This window comes from Astatotilapia calliptera, chromosome 23 (assembly GCF_964374335.1).
Source record: "Astatotilapia calliptera chromosome 23, fAstCal68.1, whole genome shotgun sequence".
Classification (NCBI taxonomy): Eukaryota; Metazoa; Chordata; class Actinopteri; order Cichliformes; family Cichlidae; genus Astatotilapia; species Astatotilapia calliptera.
In genome coordinates, this window is record NC_137443.1 from 23799269 (window position 1) to 23823007 (window position 23739).

At 46.2% G+C, this 23739-nt stretch overlaps 1 protein-coding gene across 11 annotated transcripts in view; it reads left to right on the plus strand.

The window, feature by feature from the left end:
• The window catches only part of LOC113016073 (nck-associated protein 5), a 187367-nt gene that overhangs the window by 72906 nt on the left and 90722 nt on the right, over positions 1-23739 (plus strand). For 2 of the 11 annotated variants that reach the window (XM_080297112.1, XM_026158590.2), the window contains exon 1: positions 4043-4651. The exons of 7 other annotated variants lie outside the window; for them this stretch is intronic. In XM_080297112.1, coding sequence (XP_080153238.1) covers positions 4623-4651 — 29 coding nt within the window. In that variant the 5' untranslated portion in view covers positions 4043-4622. Of the gene's footprint in view, positions 1-4042; positions 4652-22565; positions 23456-23739 lie in introns of those variants that run through there. 2 more of the 11 variants (XM_080297113.1, XM_026158593.2) reach the window with 2 other exon arrangements.

Below are 23739 nucleotides of genomic sequence, written 5' to 3' on the forward strand. Positions count from 1 at the left end.
TTCAGGGCCATGTACTACACCTGAGTGCACCTACACTTCACTACAGTTGAAATATTGCCAGCTGCAGTGCTTTAAAAACTATCTGTTGTATTTAGCTCCATCTGGGTCAGCATTATCATGCTGCCCACAAAGTAATGCATCAATTATTTAACACTGGAAGGAACTGTTCTTCATAATGAGCACTTTCAAGCCCTCTCTAGCCTCGAGATATCGCTCTGATGAAATGCGAGGCATATCCAGTTCGACGGCAAAGCAAGCTGTGCGTTCGTTTTACGTGATGTGTTTATATTTTACAGGCCAGTCCAGGAATCGGTGCTCGCTGTTGTCTCATTTTAAATAATTTTTTTTGGGTGGTAAATTGAGCCAAAAACTTTAATTTGTGCCAGATAAATCCATTTAACAAGGTTACTGAAAGCTTTGATTCCAGCATGAACTCTCCAAATGGGAAATTTGTTTTGAACTCACTTGCAAAAATGCAGTTTACACATCGTGACAGACTTGTAATAGAGTATTTTTGCATGGCTGAATTGCTACTTTCACTTCAGTAAGCGTCCTAAATACTTCTTCAACCGCTGCACACATACTACTACTACGAGCACCAGCGTCCTTCTAACCCGAAAGGACCTCAGAGGTGCTGACACTCACGCTACATGCAGCCACAGCCAGCATACCTCAGACCACCCTGCACCCTATTACAAATCCATATCGACCCACCGGCCCTCCGGCCACTGTCCCAGCACCGGCCTGTCTCCTTCCCTGTACCCCCTCCTCCCTGTGGAATGCTAACCTTGTCCGAGTGTGTGTGTGTGTGTGTGACAGTGGTGGAGCCAGGCTGGCTGTGTGGGCGGCCGAGTGTTTCCAAACAGTGGAATCTGTCACTGACACCCCTGGCAGAGCAATAAGCGGCGCCTTAATGAGCTCAGCAGATCACTCAGCACACACACACACACACACACACGTGCACGTTCATATACGCATATGAATTTTGCAAACATCATGCGCACACACTTACACAATGGTGTTAGTGGACTTAATTATCACTGTGACAACGTATGGATTATATTTTGCACGTATTGCATGAAGACACGCACACAATAAACTGTAAATAAAGGATGGGAGTTGCCACCCTGACTTTACATATTAATTAGTGAAGTGACGATTTCAGCTCACGCTCACAGGCTTGGTTAGCAGGGTGCATAAGTGCATAGCACAGACGCAGATAGCTGCTAATTAGTGCTGAGTATCATACAGATAAAAGAAAAGAATTTCACCCAGCAACACTGGCACGAAGAATTCTTAGGCTGTCAGTACAGTTGTTATTGCATTAATAAGAGTCCAAAGAGCTCTAACAGCACAAATGCAGTCACGACATCCAGTTCGGTAACAAGTGGAAAGACATCTATAGGCCTGGCTAGCTAGAATCACCTGTCATTATGCCACACACAACTTTCAGCCCTAATAATGGCGGGGAAAAGGGTTTTGTTGTGCTGGGCTATAAATATGTGCTTACAGTAAGGGTGGTCTACAGGGATTGACTCTTTCAGACATGGCTTCATTTTTCAGTCCCAGACGTTGTGCACGTGTACAGTCAGACTGTAGTCTATATAGTAGTGTGCAAAAGTCTTGAATCACCCCATGTTTCTTGATATTTTGCTTTGTAAATGGGAAATAGATGCAGTGATTTACTGAAATATGTGCAAACATACATGTAAACACACACTAAAGGCAAAAAAAACAGAGATTGTACAATTCTAACAAGCTCAAAAGTCAGTATTTGGTGTGACCACCTTTATTCTTCAGCACAGTCTGAACTCTTTTAGGCAGCTTCCTTCCTTCCACTGAGACAATTTCTGATGAGGCTTCAGTAGATGATCAGCTGATTCATCTTTAGAAATGAAAAGAAAATGATGTGTTTCTGTGACAGGTTGCCAGAAACAAAGTGGCTAAAGATACCATTTAAAACCAGTTCGTTGCTGAGTTGTCTTTTATGTGTTGTCACAGCACTTGTTCATCCCTTCAGTTATGTTTCTTTTGATGATTCATAGGTCAGTGTTACGTGGCTTAACAAAAAATGCTTCGGTACAAGGACTGGACTAAAAATCAGTGAAAAAGAAACCAATGTCCAAACAAACCAGAAGAAACAAGAAGAAGAAACTTGGAGACGTTTTGCTCAAGAGGAGTGAAGAAGGTCTAGCTTGGAAGCAAAATATAAAGATATGAGGGGCAGCTGAAGACAAATATGCACCCGTGCACATCCACCAGTGTATACCTAAAATGTACGGACTTTAACTTCACATGCTTTCACAAACCCATTCATTATGCAATTACAGTTGTCAGCCCATGCACACACACACACACACACACACACACACACACACACACACACACACACACACACACACACACACACACACACACACACAATCATGCAGATATGCACTTATGGTACCATCATTATGTAGTTAAATGGAAGTAAACAAAGCTAAGCAAACAAGCATCGCTTATTTCCTGCAGGAAAAAAACACAGTGAGCCTCACATCTGTTGCACTGCACAGCGCTACTCGCTGTTTCGGCGCTCCCCGTCGATCAAATTAAAGCCGATATTTCTTGATTACTGTGCGCGTCCTTGTGTTAATGCTGACTCAGCCATTCATTCATCTGTCTTTATTTTTTTTAACCCAAATGGGACAATGGTGTGTAATTGGTGACCACCTGCTCGTAAAATCAAATCTCGCTCGCTCCACATTCAGATTTCCCCTCACGAGACAGCTGCGCTTATGATAAACACAATTACCCCGCTCTGCGTGACACTTTGGTCACGAGCGCAATCATCGGTCATCATGAATCTCTCAGAGTTTTATGATGACAAATGACAATGTCGCTGCCGGCTTTAGGAGACATCTGATAATGAGTGTCACTTTTTTGGGGCGGTTTATTTACCTTCCCTTATCTTGACGTGAGCAAGCCGCTCCATCAGCCTCCTGCAGACTCATTTTGCTTCGCGTGATTGTTTGCTGAGGACATCACTGACAGTGGCTGTAGAGCACAGTGGCAGCGATGGCCCCAGCTCTAAGTTTCCCCTGTCCTTTCTTTACCCTCTTTAACTGAGCACTCCTGTCACCGGGACCCTTTTAATTCTCCCCTTTTCACCCATCCGGTGCCCGCCTCCTCCTGCACTGGTCCTATTGGGGAGTAGACAATAGAACCCCCCCATCACCCTCCTCTTCTTCCCCACTTTTGCCTCTTCATCCCCCCCCTTCTCATCTCCATCCTGCCTGGGTTGAGGCTGCGGGCTTCATGCTGCAGTTAGTCACAGCCATTCAGCTGGGACTGATTGTGATTGTGGCAGATGGGCCGGAGTCACTCGGCCCAGCAGACCCAAGCACTGCTTTCTTTTTCCTTTTTTTTCTCCTCCTCCTCGCCTTCTCCTTCACTTTTCGTCTTTTCGCTCTCCTCCTTGCTCTTGATCTCTTCCTCGGTTGTCTCTATCTGTCTTTTGTCAGCACGCTTGTCTCTTTGTGTTGCGGTGTTTTCCCCGTCCACATTTCTCTCTCTTTTTTTTTGTACAAGGGCTCAATTTGGCCGGCTTAGGCCTCAGAGTAGGTGGTTGTCAGATCATTTAATGGGGACTGACACCCCCCCCCCCTCCCCGATCTCCCCACAGAGCTCCCAATTTGACTATTTTCCCATTTTTGCAACTTTCTGTATGATCAAACAAGGGTGCCAGCCTCAGGAAAGGATCGACCAGGTGTGCAGGGAGACAGAGTGACTACCTGAAAGTTGCAACTTTGCCACATTTTTGCATGTGTGAGCTCTTCTGTTCCCCCCCCCCCCCCCTGCTCTGAAAGGAGTCCACTTAGTGGAACATTACAAGCCGGCTGCTGCTTGCCTGTTCATGTCCCCTTGTTTGAGGTAAAGATTTGCACCCCCCCCCCCCCCCCCCCCCAGCCTACAACGCTGTTGTCACCCCCCACCTCCTAAAAAAAACCAACTCCTCCTTCTCCGTGCAAACCCCCACCCCAGCCTCCCGGCCCTCTCTTTCCCCCCTGAGGAAAGATCCACCTTCAGAGAGGCAGCAGAGCAGCCGTCTCCCTGAACACATGTTAAACGTCCTGTAAGCCCGAGGAAGAGGAGGAGGGAGGCAGTCACAGAGAGAGAGGGAGAGGGAGGCTCGGAGACAGACAGCATGAGAGAGAAAGAGATAGAAGCGGAGACAGACTGAGGAGAGAAATATTCGGAGGAAAGATAAAGCCGGGAGGTGGGGTGGTGGGCGGCAGATCGGAGGCACAAAACACTCGGTGTGTTTGTGCGTGTGTGTAAAGAGGAGCCTCGGAGCGCTGAGGGAAGCGTGCATGTAGCAGGAAGGGAGAAGGGAAAGCGGTGTATCGGGAGAAGTCGGTGCACGCCGGCAGAGTGAGGGAGGCAGCAGAGTAGGGGAAAAAGGAGGGGGTGGGGGGTGGGAAGCAAGGACTTTGAGAGCGAGGAAGAGGGAAAGGCAGTCCGGGGCAGAGCCGGCAGCGCTCTGTTTGTGGATGTAAACTTTGTCATCTGCGGGATCAGTCGGACAGCAGCTGCGGAGCAGGAGGAAAGCGTGCCAGTGGATTACCATGCGTGTCCTCTGAATGCACCAGGATGCTGCGTCTCCACGAGGGTAAGGAGCGAGCCGGCGTCAGCCGCTCATGACATGGCAAAAAAAGAAAGAAAGAAACCTTGTTTTCTTGTAAGATTTGATTGTGACTGAAGTACGCTTGGCTTGTTTGGGGATTTAAGATGTGCATCACATGCATGCCGGCAGGTTCACTGTTACCTCGTTTAGGCTTCCTTACTTTGTCCCGAGCTGCAATATTTCCAAGTAATGCCCCAGAGGGGGACATGTTTCATATAGAAGGACTGCACACATGTGCGATTTGCACTGATTTGCGAGGGGAATCGCATGTTCTGTTGCTAGTGGCAACAGCATGGGGTCAGGGGTGCTGCATAGAAAAAACAACCCACTTTGTTTCTGACTGATAACACCAGGAAACAGACAAAGTGGAGGTTAAAGAAGCCCGGCTTTGCAGGGATTTGTATGTGCAGGAATGCATAGGCTTCAATTCTTTCCTTATACACTCACTCTCTCTGTCTCGCTTGCTCAGGCAGATTAAGATTTCCTATCCAGCCCACTAATCCCACACTGAAATGAGCTGAACTGGTTGAGGTGGTGGACAATAATATGGAATATTATGTATATATAGTCTTTCCCAGTGATGTGGCGTTAAGACCTGCAGTGTCAAAGTCACGGCAGGTCAGTAGGGGGGGGGTCTTCCCTTATAGGCAGCCTAATTTGCAGCAGACAGATAGATGCTCAGTGCTTGGTGCCTGCAGCCATCGCAGGGATGCCGGGGCGGCTTTATGTTTTTGGGCTGACTTTGTTATCTCTATAAACAGAACTGCTGGGGAATAGAGAAATGAGAGCATGGGAGAGCATGGGAGGTATCATCACTCTCTTGCTGGTGTTGTCAAAGCGCCAGAGAGAAATGCCATTCTGTCTTTTTTTGAGTTAAAGAGAGCTTTTTTTTTGCCCTGGGAACTGGTGCTTCCCATCACAAGAGCAAAAAATAGCATCTGGCATGGAGTGGATGCTTTACAGCTGGGAATGCCAATGAATGTAGGCAATCTATGTGAAGGGTAACAAACAGCAGATTAAAAGGTGTTAACTTAAAGCACATTACGGTTGCAGCAGTACCCCAGTATATGAGGCACTTAGGTATATACTGAGGTATTCAGCAGCGAGCGGCCAAACAAAGCCCTAAAAACTCAGCTTCATACTTGACACTGATCCCCCCGACACACACACACACACACACACACACACACACACACACACACACACACACACACACACACACACACACACACACACACACACACACCATGTTATCTGCTATTTGTTTATGATTTCTTTTGCACCAGCACGTTCCTGACGCCCAGTTTCCACCGCAAAAAAGGTAGCACCAGTATTGCAGACGTCAGAAGCACCTACGCGAACCAACCTTGATTTATTTACCCCTAAATCCTGCTGCTGGCTGGTTCTCAGAAGGCCACCAAGAAGAAGTTATTGGAAGGGATGGAAACGGAGACAAATTGAGGGTGGACATGTGTCAGCTGTTTGGTCTGGTTTCAGTTTAGAGCGTTTATCGGGGAGCACAGGAGCAGTCATTGATATCAACCCCACCGACCACGGGGGAGGCAGATGTGTTGCCACAGTGGGCAGTTTGAGCCTGTTGCCCTCTCTGAAACCTACCTGGGGATTACTGGATAAGAGGATTGCCAAGTGGAGGGATTTGATTTTATAGAATTAAAACTGTAATTCTCTCCATCCCAGCCATGCCACAGTGCAACCATTATTATCATCCGCCCCCCGTTTGCCCCCGGTGCCACACTCTTTTATGACACACTTACTTCATTACTGCATCGTGTGTCCTACATTTAGCCAGCTTTGATTTAACGGTCAAAAGGAGTTCATCACGTGCTGGTGGAAGTTTTGCCATAAGTTCGTTGGTTGGAGTAAACAGTGAGTGCTGCAGTGGTTTGGATGCTGGATGCTGAGCCTAAACGACCCACATAAGCCTTCCTGGAACGTGACAACCATCCCCACTGAAGGGGAAAACAGTCAACCCTACAATATGCTGGACAAGCGTGTTAGAGTTTGCTATATTTGAGGATTATTTGCATAGTTAGCTGTGAAAAAAATCTATGGTTTCTTTGCCCTGTTTCTAGTGCAGCAGTAGTCCCACCACACTGCCGATTTTGGGCTGTTTTCCAGTTTTTGCTAGCAGATTGAAAAGGACTGATGCACCTTTACAGCTTCACATGTGGGCAGAATTTATTTGATTTCTGTAAACAGATCAACAAAGTGTACCACAGATGCCAAAAACAGACAACTTTTAACCAGGAAACTGAGTCTTGAGTCCTGTGTGGGCCTATTTTTCAGTTTGGGGTGTTTTCAGAGGCTATTATTGGTTATTCATAGAAGAAAATGATGGTTTGGGTTAAAATAAAGTATTTGTTGCTTAAGTGAACTTGATGCATCTACTACAACAGCCTTCAGCTGCAGGTCAAATATCTGGATTCCTCAAAATCTTCAAGAACCTCAAAGAAGTCCAGCAGCTTTCATACCAAGCACTTTTGACCACTTTGACCTGGCACTTCTTCGCAGCACCACCAGAGGTTGTTTGCATCTTGAACACATTTTCATGTCACGTTGACAGCTTATGAAACAGCCTACGGGATTGCTGTTGGAGGACAGTCTTGACAGATGACATAACCTGAGTGTTTACTTGTCAAACAAAGGCTGAGAAAAGACGACTGTATTTTCTTTCCACCAGTCTGCCTCACTCTCACTCCTGTGCATCCGATTTTCCCAACTTTTCCTCCTCCCCTTTGGTCTCCTCCCCGTATGTGGCGCTCTGTATTCGGTGACCCTCAGCTACCACTCTGGGCTCAGGTCAAACAGAATTACTGAGGAATGTCCCTCTGTTCAATGGCTGGCCCAGTGGGCCTCAGCATGGGAGCACTTCCCCTTCATTGACAGCCAGAGGACTTTCATTTTGAAGGAGGGAGGGGGTTGAGGGCTCCTTCCAGACAAACTTTCCCATATAATTCCCAGAGTCTTTGCAGCGCTGATCGGCACCGTGGAGCCGTAAGCCAGTTTAATGATGTATATGTGTGAGGCACATTTCAGGATCTTGCCCACTTGAGTCTTGTTGAGACACTCTGCTTCTGTGACTGCAGGCCATCCAGCTCAATTAAGGCTGCTTTGAATGCATTCCTCCCCCCCTATCCCCCTCAAACTGCACATAGGATCCCTAAAAACAGTATGCAGAGCTCCGTCAGGCTAATACAAACCTGTTTTTGCCAATACATCATCTGAAAAAAAAAAAAAGCTTGGTAAAGAATCCTGACATTTTGCGACGCAGCTATTTTTTTGGATGCATGCAGCCACAACACATTTAATTCCAACTGAAGTCTCATGCTTTGGATGTTAACAAGTTGGAAATGCAGAACAATTGGATTATCAGATGTCTTTTTTTCTTTTTCTATCCTCCTCTGTCTCCCCGTTGGCTCAAGTTAGAGCAATGTCACTCGGGAAAAATATAAAGTTTAATGGTCTGACACAATTTATAACCAATAAAAGGCTTTTATTTGCTAGCTATCAATGGTCTATTGCATGAGCTGACTGTTTTGCCTGGAGACAAAGCATTGCCCAGACACCCTCGCTGACTGTTAAGTGATGTCATTAGAGCTGGAGCATTTTTGTGGTTTCTAAACAGATGAACTTGCTCCATTTGAGTTCAAAAAGGTGCGAAAACTTCTGGGTTGGGTTTTTTTTTTGCATTTAAACTGCCTGTTTTCCAGTCAAAACTGGCTTAAAATATTGCCTCTGTACAGAAAGCTTCTTGGCTTGCAAATTTTTTCCTTTGTAAGGGCTTTTATTGATAAGTCTTAGTGTTGGAAGGGGGGGGGGGGAGCAAATCCCCAAATTGGATTTGTTTTTTAGGTCATAGCACTGCATGCCAACAGTTTACAAGATAATATGGTGTTGTCCTTGTTTACTTTACACAGGCTGACACACTTTCACAGTGCGTGCACGCACCTCACAAGTTTTCTCGCTCAAAGCAGTCTAAGCCTGATTTGCCAGTGCTCCCACTTGTTTCATATTTCTCTCCTCGTCACGGTGACGCTTTCAACGGAGTGAGCCGTTTATGAGGTTGGAAAAGGGGGTCAGTGTCGTATTTGAGGTTGCACGGGGGCGGGGAATGTCAACAAACTTCAGCTCCCCTCTATCTTGGCTGTAAATCGTCGGATAATAGTGAGAGAAACATGCGGGACCGTGTCCAGAGGCTGAAGGTGTTGGCGCAGCTGGAAAGGAAATGGAGAGAGGCTGCTGGAGAAGCTCACCTTTTGAAGCTGTAAAACTCTTTTCCAAACACTTCTCTTGTTGTATTTTAGCCGTTTGGTGACAGTCTTTACTTAGAGTGAATTACGGCAGCGTGCAGATGCTTTTAACTGCTTGGTTACCAACATGCCAGAGGGCAAGAACAGGAGCGCTATGGCAATTTTGTGAACACGTAAAAGAGAATTACTGGGACCAGACATACTTAAAGATGGAAGCTACAGTGCAAAGTGACTCTAAGTAAAGCGATGCAACTAAACGCATGAAAAACTGCCTGCATCACACATGGAGAATAGTTATATTAATGCCATGGCTTTTGCAACAGATAAGATAAGATAAGATAAGATAAGATAACCTTTATTAGTCCCACACGTGGGAAATTTGTTTTGTCACAGCAGGAAGTGGACAGTGCAAAAGTTATGAGGCAAAAATTAGAATACAATAAGAATAAATACAGTACACAACTGTACAGAATAGAATAAAATAAAATACTATATACAGTAGAATAAAATAAAATAAATATACAATAAGATAAAAATAGAATACAAATACAAATACTATATACAACTGAGTAAAAATACAACGATGACAGAAAGGATTATTGCACTTAGTATTATTGCATATGTATGGATGTGTGTGCTTGATCAGTTAAAGTCTTTATTATGGAGTCTGACAGCAGTGGGGAGGAAAGACCTGTGAAATCTCTCCGTCCCACACCGTGGGTGCCGCAGTCTCCCACTGAAGGAGCTGCTCAGTGCTGTCACAGTCTGCTGCATGGGGTGGGAGATGTTGTCCATCAGGGATGACAGCTTAGCCGCCGTTCTCCTGTCACTCACCACCTCCACTGGGTCCAGAGGGCATCCTAGAACAGAGCTGGCCCTTCGGATCACCCTGTTCAGTCTCTTCCTGTCCCCAGCAGAGATGCTGCCGCCCCAGCAGACCACGCCATAAAAGATAGCAGAAGCCACAACAGAGTCATAGAATTTCTTCAGGAGTGGGCCCTCCACTCCAAACGACCTGAGTCTCCGCAGCAGGTACAGCCTGCTCTGCCCTTTCCTGTAGAGGGCGTCTGAGTTATGAGCTTCCCAGGAACACTGAGGACACATATGTGTGCCCGCAGAGGTGGATTGCAGTAGAGATGGCTGACCCTTGGCTCAAATGCGTCTTGTTTGCAGCCCCTTTGTCTTTATTGTATATGCAGTGGCCGTTTGTCCGCTTCTGTAAAGGGCTACTGTTGTGTTGACAGCTGTTGTAAAATACCCTGTAGCCTCTGCATGGTCTCCATGAGTCAGCAGAACCTTCTAGCATTGTAGTACAGTAGTACACATGAGTCTCTGTTCCCCAATTACCTCAATGCAGGCTAGCCGGGGTGTGAAATACAGAACAATGGATGAAATGTGTGACTTGGTTATATGTATGTGGATGCATTTATAGCACTGAACATGCAAAAAGTGCTACATTAGCATTTGCATCTTCTGGCAGTAATGCACTGTTCAGGGTTACTGGACTTTTAAAGCTGAGAAGCCTGTGTGGAAAGGCTCACTGGAGTGGTGTTATTAAAACCTTCTGATGGTAATTTGAACATGTTCGTGCGTCTTTCAGAAAAACATCCTTAATGATTATATTAATCTGAAGTCTTCTGAAAATGTTGCTTTGTGCCTAAATGTGCACCATGCTCACTTTTCAATTGAAGATGTAATACTACTGAGTTCTAGTGACCTTTACTTGTCACTTTCAACAAAGTACATCTCACAGTAGCCATGTGCAAAACTATGGCTACCTGCTACTGTGAGATCTACTTTCCATCCATCCATTTTCTTAACATCCAGTTCATAGGTCACAGGGGAGCCTACCTCAGCTGTCATGGAGTGAGAGGTGCGGTTCCCTGTTGTCACCCCGTTACGCTCCAACCACGTATGTATATGTTGCATGTAGTTTGGCCTAGATCATAATTGCTTTTTTAAGACTTTCTTACAATAATTTGAGAACAAACGAAGGGATCACGGAGATATTTTTTGGCATCTAACGTGATCAAATAAGCAGATGTTTGAACAAGCTTCTGTATCTGCCAAAATAATGTCCTTTTCAGACTCCTTTCTATTACTATCTCATTCCAAACATGTCTCTATCATGTCTAAAGGAGCACTTTAGGCACCTTGCCATGAACGTGATAAGGGGAGTAAGTTAGTTCTATGAACCAGAAACTTCAATCAGCTTTTGAAAGCTGAAATGGCTCATTGGAGGAGGATTTTGAGACTTTTGACTTCAATAATTTGAGTGAAAACTGACTGGAAGTGAAAACTTTCCAGCAATGAAACAAGTTGTTCCTTTCTGTTAATATGATGGCATCTCATCCTATGACTTACTTAGACTTAGTTCCTCCTACGCCAGGCGGCGCATCGGGCAGCTAGTGATCTCCATCGATGTCGGTCAGCAGCAACTGCTTCAGCTTCGTCCCAGGCAATGTCGACAGTTCTCAGATCGTCCATGAATGTTCGACGCCATGTGGTCTTTGGTCGGCCTTGCTTTAGCTTGCCAGTGCGTGGACGCCATGTCATGGCAATCTTAGCTGGGCGATGAGGGGGTAGGCGTAAAATATGGCCCGCAAAGCGGAAGCGCCTTTCTGCAACAACATCGGCTAATGGGCGGGTGCCTGCTCTTCGTAGGACCTCCTCATTTGTTATTCGGTCCCGGTAGGAAATTCTCAGGATTCGCCGCAGGCCATGTTGTTGAAGCACGTTCAGGTGTTGAATAATTGCACTTGTTGAGCGCCAGGTTTCACTAGCATAAAGTGCAGTAGGGAAGACGATAGAGTTCAGTAGTCTGATCTTGACCCTTACATTCAGGGAGGTCGAGTTCCAAATAGGTTGGAGACGTCGCAGGACACCAACTGCCTTCCCTACTCTGGCGTCGACATCCCGATCAGAGACCCCATCATTCGAGATGATGCTGCCAAGATATGTAAAATTCTCCACCTCTTCAGCACGTTGTTGGTTGATCATGACAGGAATGCGGGCACGTGCATAGCCAACTTGGTACCTTGGTTTTTTTGACGCTGATTCTTAATCCAACTTTCGTCGCCTCCCTCTGCAGGGCCGCGGTCAACTTTTGGAGGTCTTCCTGAGTCGAGCCCAGCAGGGCGATGTCATCTGCGAAGTCCAAGTCAGTGAGATTACGCGCTTCGTGCCAGGGCACACCAATGCCAGCTTGGTCAACTGATTGTCACATGATGAAGTCAATTACCAACAGGAAGAGGAAAGGGGATAGCACGCATCCTTGTCGGACGCCAGTATTGATCTTGAAGAAATCTGTGCAGCCGTCATCCGTCCGGACGCAGCAACGGGAGTTGGAGTAGAGACAACGAAAGGCATCTAAAAACTGCTGAGGGACTCCATAGTGGCGTAGGATAGCCCATAGAGTCAGCCGGTGGACGCTGTCAAAAGCCTTCTCGAAGGCAATGAAATTACTAGAAATCTTCCTTTGGTATTCCAATGTTTGTTCAATGATCATGCGGAGGGTGAAGATTTCCTCGACGCATGACCGGCCCCCCGAAACCCAGCCTGCTTTTCTCGCAATCGTTCGTTCACTGCGTGTTGTAGCCGATTCAAAAGAGCGAGGCAAAACACTTTCCCGGGTACCGACAGCAACGTGATGCCCCGCCAGTTGTTACAGTCACCCAGATCACCTTTTCTCATCCTATGAACGTTTAATGAATACAAGGTATATGTTTGTAGTCTTAAAGATGTCTTAAAGTATTTAAAGAACAATTTACGTAATAGGACCTATGTCTGAATGACAGTGTCACTTTATCAGACCGATGAAGGCATCAGCAGTACACATACCTACATGTCTAAAAGGATGGAAAAACATTTGAGAGTCTTGTAAAAACTCGATGTTGATGGAAAGACTATCACAGTAACCGATCAGGTTCAGCTTCATAGCAGATTGCTCAGCATCATCTCATTTTCCACCCAGGTCACCTGTAAATACCCAGACAAAGACATCAGCATGCCTCAAAAGGAACACTTATTAGAAGATCAAACAGCGCCTAAAATCCTCCCACACGTCGCCCTCTTAGTGTCACAAATATTTCTGTAGCTTTTCAACACAAACCCACCCATTTCATACCACTTCGGTCAGGTGAGGAAGTAAAATAGCCAACTTAGTCTCTTGATTGTCGTCACTCTTCACCACATCGCCAATTTTTCAATTCATTTCATCCTGCTTCTGTCTATGATAGCAGGCTTTTATTGCTGCCTTTAAGCGTGGCGTCTTGGCACACGCTGAGACATTCTTGGCCTTTAGACACAGTTGGGCTTCATCTCAAGCGTACAGAGCCTGTATAGATCTGCAGAGATGTTTTGTGTTCATCTCTGGAGAAGTATAATAATTTCTCAGGGACGAAAAAATAAAAAACTGGTTTTGTTTATCTTGTCCGAATCCATTTCACAAAAAACAGGAGAACTCCTATATCATGAGGTAATTGCAGTCTTTTGTGAAATGTGCCTCACTTAAACTCAATTATGTGTCAGAGGGTGCGACATAAGTTAGACAGCCATCACTGGGGAAAATTTTAAGCAAACACAAGATTACAACCTGTTGGAGTGTGAGTATGTGGCTGGGAATGCTTTTTGATAAGCTCTGTTTTCCTTCTCTTGCCCCATTTCCACATATCCCCTCAACTGTGTTTGCTAAGGTACAGCAACAGCACCTTTCCAGTTTGGAGTCATCTCTCATTTATGAATTGCACATGAAAGATTCAAAGTTGTCTGTAAATGTGTGTGTGTGCATGTCTTTGCATATCTTTGCAAGTGTGTTTGTACATGTGTGCTCAGCCATGTGCTTAAGATTGCCCCTCCGTGTGATCATGTCTAGCCCCATCCTCATTCTTCATGAGCCACGCTGGTGAGTAAGCCCTCCCGACAGACAAGAAAGGCAGGCGGGCGGGTGCTGCAGCCATTTTTAAAGCACATCTGCTCATCCGCAATGTTTCGTTTCGTCTGGGCAGGAATGCATCTGTGGCTTGGAAACAATTGAGGTCAGGCCCTGCTCGCAGAATAAGAAAACATTTAGGTAGACAGACAGACAGCCAAGCAGGGGTAATCCACGCTTGGCAAATGCATTTCTCTCAGAGGATTCCTTATGTCTGATCTTTGTTACTTCATAAGTTTTGGAGAAGTTCTGGCCCACTAAACAGTGCATTTAAATCAGCGTCTTCACTCTGATTTTGAAGATTTTTGCAGAATTCTTTGAAGAGTTTCATGCCTCTTCAGGTGGCAGCTGTTGCCAGAGGCATTAAGCTATTCCACCCCATACATATTTGTGATACTGTATGTCTTAAACACCCTAAAAACACCATCAAATTTGGCACAAATGTAATCAGATCAAATCAAATCAAATCACTTTTATTGTCACATCACATGTGCAGGCACACTGGCACAGCACATGCGAGTGAAATTCTTGTGTGCGAGCCCCACAAGCAACAGAGATGTGCAAACACAACAACACAAACGAGCAAAATACAAGAATGGCCAACCTGAAACTAATAAATATATGTACAATATATAATAGTGTATGCATTTCTGGATGTGTATACTAAATATTTTCCTACGTGTGTGTGTGTGTGTGTGTGTGTGTGTATACACATTTTTACAAATTAAATAGTAAAAAAAAAAAAAAAAAAAAAAAAAAAAAAAATAATAATAATAATACAATATATAAAATATACAGAGTTGAATATGTGCAAAACAAGTGGCATTTATATACAGTGTGGAGTGCATAATGTTGAAGTTCCAGTAGTGAAGCTGAGGTGTCTATGACGTGTTCAGCAGTCTGATGGCCTGATGGAAAAAGCTGTCTCTCAGTCTGCTGGTTCGGGACCGGATGCTGCAGAACCTCCTTCCTGATGGAAGCAGTCTGAACAGTTTATGGCTGGGGTGACTGGAGTCCTTGATGATCCTCCCCGCTTTCCTCAGGCAGCGCTTCCTGTAGATGTCTTGGAGGGAGGGAAGCTCACCTCCAATTATCCGTTCAGAACATTGCACTACTCGCTGGAGAGCTTTGCAGTTGTAGGCGGTGCTGTTGCCATACCAGGTGGTGATGCATCCAGTGAGGATGCTCTCAATGGCACAGTGATAGAAGGTCCTGAGGATGCGGGGGCTCATGCCGAATCTTTTCAGTCTCCTGAGAAAGAAGAGGCGCTGCTGCGCCTTCTTCACTGTTTTGTTTGTGTGTACTGACCACGTAAGATCCTCAGCCAGATGTACACCAAGGAACCGGAAGCTGCTCACTCTCTCCACAGTAGCGCCGTTGATGGTGATGGGGGTGTGTACTTCTCTGCACCTTCGGAAGTCCAATATCAACTCCTTTGTCTTTGCGACGTTGAGGGTGAGATGGTTGTCTTGACACCAGTGGGTCAGGGCGCTGACCTCCTCCCTGTAAGCCGTCTCATCACCGTTGGTGATAAGACCCACCACTGTAGTGTCGTCCGCAAACTTCACAATGATGTTGGAGTTGTCAGTGGCTGTGCAGTCGTAGGTGTAGAGTGAGTACAGGAGAGGGCTCAGTACACACCCCTGTGGAGCACCAGTGTTCAGTGTGATGGGGGATGAGGTGATGCTGCCCAGTCTGACCACCTGGCGTCTGTCAGACAGGAAGCTAAGGATCCAGCTGCAGAGGGAGCTGCTCAGTCCTAGATCCTGCAGTTTCCTGTCCAGCTTCGAGGGAACGATGGTATTGAATGCTGAGCTGTAATCTACAAACAGCATCCTCACATACGTGTCTCTCTTCTCCAGGTGTGACAGGGCAGTGTGTAGTGTCAGGGCTATGGCATCATCAGTGGACCTGTTGTGGCGGTATGCAAACTGTAGAGGGTCCAGTGAGTCGGGTAGTGCAGAGCAGATGAAGTCCCTGACCAGCTTCTCGAAGCATTTGCTTACGATGGGGGTCAGGGCTACAGGTCGCCAGTCGTTCAATGAGGAGATGGTGGAGGATTTGGGTACAGGGACGATGGTGGCCATTTTGAAGCAGGCTGGGACTACAGAAAGAGAGAGGGAAAGGTTGAAGATGTGCGTGAACACTCCAGCCAGCTGAGCCGCGCATGACTTGAGGACGCGGCCGGGAATCCCGTCCGGACCAGTAGCTTTGCGCGCGTTCACCTTCCTGAAGCACTTCCGCACATCCTCCTCAGACACAGTGTGCGCACTGACGTCATCCGCGGTGCGCACACTGTCCGGTCTCATGGTGTTCGCTGCGTCGAATCTAGCGTAGAATACGTTTAGATCCTCACACAGAGAGGCCATGGTCTGCGGTGTGCTGGTTTTCCCTCTAAAGTCTGTGATCGTGTTTAGTCCCTGCCACATACTCCGAGGGTTGTCAAACTGTTGCTCCACCCTGTCCCTGTACTCACGTTTGGCTGCTTTGATCGTCTTCCGGAGTTGGTAATGTGCGTGTTTGTAGTCCGATGTGTTCGCGGAGGCAAAGGCGGTGTTCCGTGCCGCCAGTGCCGCGCGAACATCTCCGTTAATCCAGGGTTTTTGATTTGGGAAGGATTTGACTGTTCTGGATGGGACGACATCTTCCACGCATTTCCTGATAAATCCACAGACTGAGTCTGTGTATTCATCAATGTCTCTGGCGGCCACGTGAAACATTTCCCAGTCCGCGTGATCAAAACAGTCCCGCAGCGCAGACTCCGATTGGTCCGTCCAACAGTGCACCGCCCTCCGGGTTGGAGCTTCCTGTTTCAGCTTCTGCCTGTAGGCGGGCAGGAGCAGGATGGAGCAGTGATCTGATTGGCTGAATGGGGCTCGGGGGAGGGCTTTGTACGCATCCCGGAAAGAGGTGTAACAGTGGTCGAGTAGCCGGTTTCCACGTGTGTTGAAAAGGATGTGTTGATGGAGTTTTGGTGAGACTTTCTTCAGGTTTCCCTTATTAAAGTCTCCGGCTGTGATAAACGCTGCCTCTGGGTGTGCGGTTTCCTCGCTGCTGATCGCGCTGTACAGTTCCCTGAGTGCTCGGTCAGTGTCGGCTTGTGGGGGAATGTAAACAGCCGTAATAATCACTGCTGTAAATTCCCTCGGTAGCCAGAATGGCCGGCACTTAATCATCAGGTACTCCAGGTCCGGTGAGCAGAAGGATTTGACCGGGTGCACGTTCGCATAATCACACCAGCTGTTATTGATCATGAAACATACACCACCGCCTCTGCTTTTCCCAGTAAGATCCTGTGACCTGTCCGCGCGGTGCACAGAGAACCCCGGCAGTTGTATTGCGGAGTCCGGTACTTTGTCCGATAGCCAGGTTTCTGTGAGGCAGATCACGCAGCAGTCCCGCATCTCTCGCTGGAATGAGATCCGTGCCCGAAGCTCGCACAGCTTGTTCTCCAGAGACTGCATATTAGCCAGTAATAAACTGGGTAACGGTGGTCTGTAAGTGCGCCGTCTCAGTCGAACCAGAACGCCAGATCTTCTCCCTCTGCGTCGGCGTTTGCGGCCTCCAGGGCCAGAGAACAAAGGCGTCTCAGGTGAGATGAATGGGGGGTCTGCAAACGGAGCGTCCGTGTTGCAAAACTTGAACTCCGGAAAGTTATAAGAAAGACCGTCTTTTATGTCCAGTAAGGTTTGTCGGTCGTACACAAGGAGACAAGTGCTGCTCGTGAAAAAATAAAGGAAAAGTAAAATTAAACACAGAAGAAAGCCGTTGCTTGGGGGAGCTCGCGACGAGGCTGCCATACTCGGCGCCATCTTGAGGGAAATGAGATGAAAACAGAAGGCATTTTCCACATATTTCTGCAACACCAACGATGATAGTGAATGGACTGGTACTTATGTAGCGTTTTTTTACTCTGTTTAAGCATTCAAAGTGCTTTCTAACTACAAGATTCGTTCATTCAAGCACACACTCATACAACCACTTTTTTCCTATGCCTAAACACTCGTATGGCCAGAGGGGCAAAATAGCGTGTGATAGCGGTGATATGTGTTGTTTAGTTTTGTTGGTGATTTACAAATGTTGCACTTGGTAGCGTCTCGCCTGTCCCCAAAGACCCAGTTGCCTTCTTTAGAAACAGCCAAACTCGGAAACTTATCTGCCAGTTCGGCAAACAGTCTGAACAGAGTAGTGGCAGGCATATCTGCTCTTTAGGAGTGCTTGCAGTTTTTCTTGACTCACCGTATCTGTAGTGGAATTTAGCATTTGAAAGAGTTCTGGCAATATGAGACATTAATCACTTTGACAATTTTGATTGATTGATTGAGATATATGAAAAGTTTTAGGCTTTTTGTAAAAGCTGTTTGTCCTGATGAATATCTAAACGCAGGTTTTATGTCCTTTATGTCCACTGAAATCAAAGCTGAAACCCTTCCTATTACTTTAGGTAGGAGTGTGGTCTGTTTAACATGACTTGACTCTACTGTTTTAAGGATGGAAGCTGAGGAGACACTGAAGAATTAATGAGATTTTGCTTGTCAAAGTGTCTCCAAAAGCCACATTTTAGACCACAACTCAAGAACTTATCCACTGAATGTGCCAATTTTTCTACATAGACACTTAATAGGATAAAAGAAGCAATGACTTTTTGAGGTTTTGAAGAATTCCCTGAAGTTCTTTTAAGTGGGAAAGGCAAAAAAATTTTCACACAGTCTAGTTCACAGAGATTGCCGCCATCAATCACACGCTCCAAGATTATGTCAATGCTTAGAGTCGGAGGGGAAAAAAAAGAAAACAAAGCTTCCCGGTGTATTCTGTCAGACTCCTGTGAAGTACCGAGGGCTAGATGTTATCTCGGAGGGAAAAGCATAAACAACTCGGAGCGCTCAACCTGTTATTGACTTTGGATTAATCTTGCTAATCGTGATCATCTCAACTCGCCTAACTACATTGCTCAGTGTAGCACACACGTGTCCAAACAAAGTCCAGTACGCAACTCCTAAATTAAAACTAAGTATGAGTCATGATGATGAAGTTATGTATGGGTGTTGAGATGACCCACATTCTTAGTGTTTGTCAAGCACACTGTTGTCCAGATTCACATCACAGGGAGGCATTTATCATACATACTTGGTCAGACTAACAGTGTTTCTGAGTGTCTAATGCAGATTATTGCTCCACAACATCAAACAAGGACTATGTTGCTGATTAGAAACGTGTCTTTTTGGAAAATAAAGACGTTATTAGGCCACATGGCAGCCTGAAAAGGCATGTGTTCTTTGTGTGCTCACAGCAGAACCTCATCACATTTCACCTCGTCAATAATTGATGGTCTTCGGTGGTGAGGTAAGGCTCATTGTGCCGGGTTGTCTGGCTGCCTGGCTGGCTGGCTGGCTGGGTGTGAGAGGTGCTGACATGTGGCTCATGTTTTTCCGCTGCCCTTCACTGCAGACGGGGGTCCGTGACGAGCGACAGGAGGTCAGGAACCAGCTGTGGCTGGGAAACGGGGGATCGCCGCGGGTCAGGCCACTCCTCGCCATCCACCACAGTGCTTCGTGGTGATTGATTGAACCTGCCTAATGCATTGGGACCAATTGAACGGTCACAGATGTGCAAGCCCCACCCCCTCAGACGCCCGTGCAGATGAAAGTGTTTACACCGACGCTGATTTTGATGCCATCTCGGCATTTGGGGTTCGACTGCAGAAAGGAATTCCTGCATTAAAGTCTTAAGGAAATGATGCTTTAATGATACGTTGCCTTTGTTGGTACAGGACTTTTTAATTACACATAATGAAGTGGGACTTTTTCAAGTTCATTTTCTCCATGACAATGTCAGGGAATCCATGCAGAACATGAGAAATTAGAGTTGTGCAAATGCATTTCACACCCCATCTCGAGTTTACTCTCTTGGCAGTTGTAACTCTGTTTTCCTGTCAGGCTGGCTTGGATGTTGTAACTTATCAAACGCATCAGTAAGCCTATTGTCCCGCACTAGGGTTTGGGACTGGGTTGATTTTTTTGGGTGGATCGGTACAGAGAAGGTTACATAACACAGCTGTAGAAGGATTAAGGATGGGAATGACCGGTCCGGAGTCAGGATCCCTCTGAAGAGGGCGCCCTATGTGGGCCATGGGGATTGCGTGCGTATCAGGGCTCTTAACCCAGCGGGAGTGCAGACGCTAATACATAAATGCATGGCAGCTCTGCTCTCATCCAAACATTTATGCATCCCTCCTGGCCACTCTGTGTACAGTTGTGGCTGAGAACGATTGAAATGTTTAGCTCCCCCATAAGCCTCGATGACAATACTAGAGAGATGGTTTATATTTATGCATCTTTTATGCATCAGGATGCATGTGTTTATGTCAAAGTGAGTAACTTCTGCAGGGAAAAAGCTGAACCAGTATGTGGTGTTTAAGAGGACAGATTAAACGCACTTGATAGTGGTGTACAGTACCGCGAGGGAAAGAGGAAACCAAAATACAGGAGACAGCGCTTCTCCCTCTTTCATTATGTGCTTAGCAGCAAACAATGTACAGTGGATTAAACCACCTGTATGGAAGAGCCGTGATAACAGTGATGAAAACACGGGCTAAACGTCTGCCTCCCACAATGTAGTTCAAAGCGCAGGGCTCCACAACATGTCAGCTCAAGCTGTGATTGATCCTCTCTCGGCCCTGACAGGTCGTGTCTTTGCATGCATGCACGCCACCGCCGCTGCGACGCTAGAGAAAGAGCGGGTGCACACGGAGGGTTTACACAGTGTCTGAGCTCAGGAGACTGAGCAGAGGAAACAGGGTTGATCTGCTGTGAATGCGGCGGGGCGGGTGTTATGTTCGCTCTGCGCCGCGCTGTCTGTCTTATCTCAGAGACGGGGCGGCGTTTGACGCTGAAGGAAATGCATGTGAAAAGGAAAGACGTGATCTGTGAGGTGTGTGGGTGGATGGCAGGTAGTGCGAGTTAAGAATGTAACAAAGCAGGTGCACAAACGAGGCATGTAAGCCAAGATTTTCATCACAAACTAGATGTTAAATCACTGTTTAAGCTTTAAGTGGACTCTACTAGAGCTGCATTATATGATTTATAGTTCAAAATAAGCTTTATTTATCTTACACAAAGCCACTGTCTGAAACCAGCTCCTTCCTTTATGAAAACTTCATCCTGACTGGTCCCGCTTTACAAACAGAGATTAAACAGCAGGTGGGTGGGGCTTCTGTGATGACTGTGCTAGGGCTAACTCCTCGTTTGAAGCCAAGAGTAGAAAAAAAAAACCTGTCTGAAACTGAGTTTGTTTGAAGCCTGCGCCTGTGACTCACAAACTACGCTCAATATTTGAACACTTGACCATGTTTAATACAAGCATTGTAACTGTATTAAATCCACTTTAAAGTACTGCTTTTTGACATGATCAGACTACATGACCACCTTACTCTCGTTGCATTTTGTGTACTGAAGAGAAGTGCACTTGCAACTGGGGCTATCAGATACCCAAATCAGGTGGTTTGGGTATCTCCACTGGTGCTTGGTGGGATTCCCTTGTTTAGTAAGTCATCACCACTATCAGGTGATTGCAATCAGCAGGAGAAACTGGAGGCCCACACCCCACACGGGTTTCAGCGGAGGTAGAACGTGTGCACACGGTCAGCTGTCAGCTTATGCTTTCATCACAAGATCAGGATGTAGAAGACAAACGCATCAAGTGTGAAATATATAAAGTTGGGGCTTCGAGTCCAAAGAGAATCATTCACTTTTCTGCGTCAATGAAAATGTTTTTAGCTCATTTAAAGGACGGCAGGAAGCAAAATATCCAGGGCTGAAAATCTAAGCAAACATGGAAGTGTGTAAAACTGCAGTTCGTCAAGTGGCCACTTGAGGCTCACTCTAAGGGTCCCATATTAAAATAAACCGGATTACAGCGTGCTAATCTTCTGCAGCTATATTGGGGGTACCTGCGAGCAGCATTAATGTGTTATTAGGGCTGCTCGCATTAAGCTAACCATTAGTGAGCTTGTCATGCTTTCTTCTAGGTCCAAAAATTCAAGATGGTGACAGCTGTAATGGTGTAGATCTAGAATCCAAAAGTCCACAAACAAAAGGGTGATGTCACTGTGGCCACATACATCTTTTATATACAGTCTATGGGCAATAAACACAAACAATCTGACAGGTTATAAACAAAACCCAGATTATCCTGATTTATGTGGAAAGCTCTGGCTTGTCTGTTCTATTCGTGTCTTCCCACTGTGACGGATTACATGCTTTCAGTATGGTTTTGATAATTTGGCTGCATCGCTGTCCAAACTGTTGGCTGATTGTTTGCCTGCTCAGGTTTCTAGCCCCTGTAAAACTTTGTTAATGTTATCATAACCACTCGAAACAACGTCCATAACTGGGAAAATAAGACCCGGCTTGTTATAAAATGGAATTACCCTTTAAAATGAGGCGTTTAGGGACCGCGTGCCTGCGTTTTGACCCGTTTGGACGACATTCATGAGAACATGTGGAGGGAAAAATGAAAACATCGTAATTAATGTGTTAACATGGCTCTTTGCATACCAAACTAGAGCCTTCTGCGAGAGATGGGCTTGAGATAAACTCCCTGACTCTAACAGCCGTCAGGTTGGACTCTGTCTGACTATTTCGGGGCCAGTTTACACAGCTGGTAAAAGTTTACGACGTGATGGATCTCGCATCCATTGTGGTTGAAATGCACATGACAAATTTAGAGTGGAATATGTCAGCCTAAACACAGGCATAAACACACACAGAGTACATTACAGATTGCATTCATGTGCGCTTGAATGCAGTTCAGATATCATATAATTCCACACCAGCGCCAACTGGATGCAAGACGTCGCCAGTGAGCGTTTTTCACTGGAATACTGTTTTGACTACCGCTCGTGCCAATTACTATAATTACGTTTAACACAGAATGTCAAATTGTTCTATATTTGGCGGCGATTTTTGCCGCCGGGCGCAGTTGGCTCATGCTCCGTTGCTCCTGGAACATGCCTGTACATAAGTGGCCTGAAACTTAACCCTTTACAGCGCTGTGACGCTCAGCCATAACACAGACTGGAGGAATGCCAGGCCGGTCCCGTTTAACAAAACAATATCTGCAGTGAGAACTTCCAGAGAGTTTTTTTTTTTTTTAAATGAAAGTGGTGTAATGGTGTACAGTGTGCTGTAATGGGAAGAGACACATTGTGTAATGTAAACACGAGTGTTTTAGTCAGGTGTGGGGCATGCGTTCACACGGAATTTATGAATGCAGTAACCAATGCAGTAAAAGTCCAGAATACACACCCAAACGCACACGCGCACACACCCCTGCTTGCTTCACAGCATCGGCACTCTGCTTGACTTCCTCCTGAATTCGTCACCGCCACAGTGCGTGTTTCACAATCGGCTCGTTTAGCTCGCCTTTGTCTTAATCAGTGTTTTCCCATTAGAGGAATCACTGCAGTGGGAATGCCATCCAGGAGCAGAAACGTAGCCCACCTTGTATTTTGCCTGTTCAGTTCAGACGGTTGATTCATCCATCTCTGTCAGCTGTCTCTTAATCACCGGGGGGTTTTCCCTCCGACAGGTAAGCCGCTCAGAAACAACGGCGTCTTGTCAAAGACTGCGAGGCGGTGAGGAGTTGTTACTCATGAGCTATTTTTGGGGGGTTTGGATGTCTGCTATTGTTGAAGAAATGTGAAAAATGTGCAGGTGATTGGGATTACTCGGGCTGTCTGGTGTATCAGCTTCTTTATTGGGTCCCACAGCCCCACATTAGGTGTGCTGTGAAGACAAAACAGTCGGGAACAAGACTTTGACAGGAACTTTCCTCCTGAGCTGCACACCTAAGGTTTTGTAAGATGATGCAAT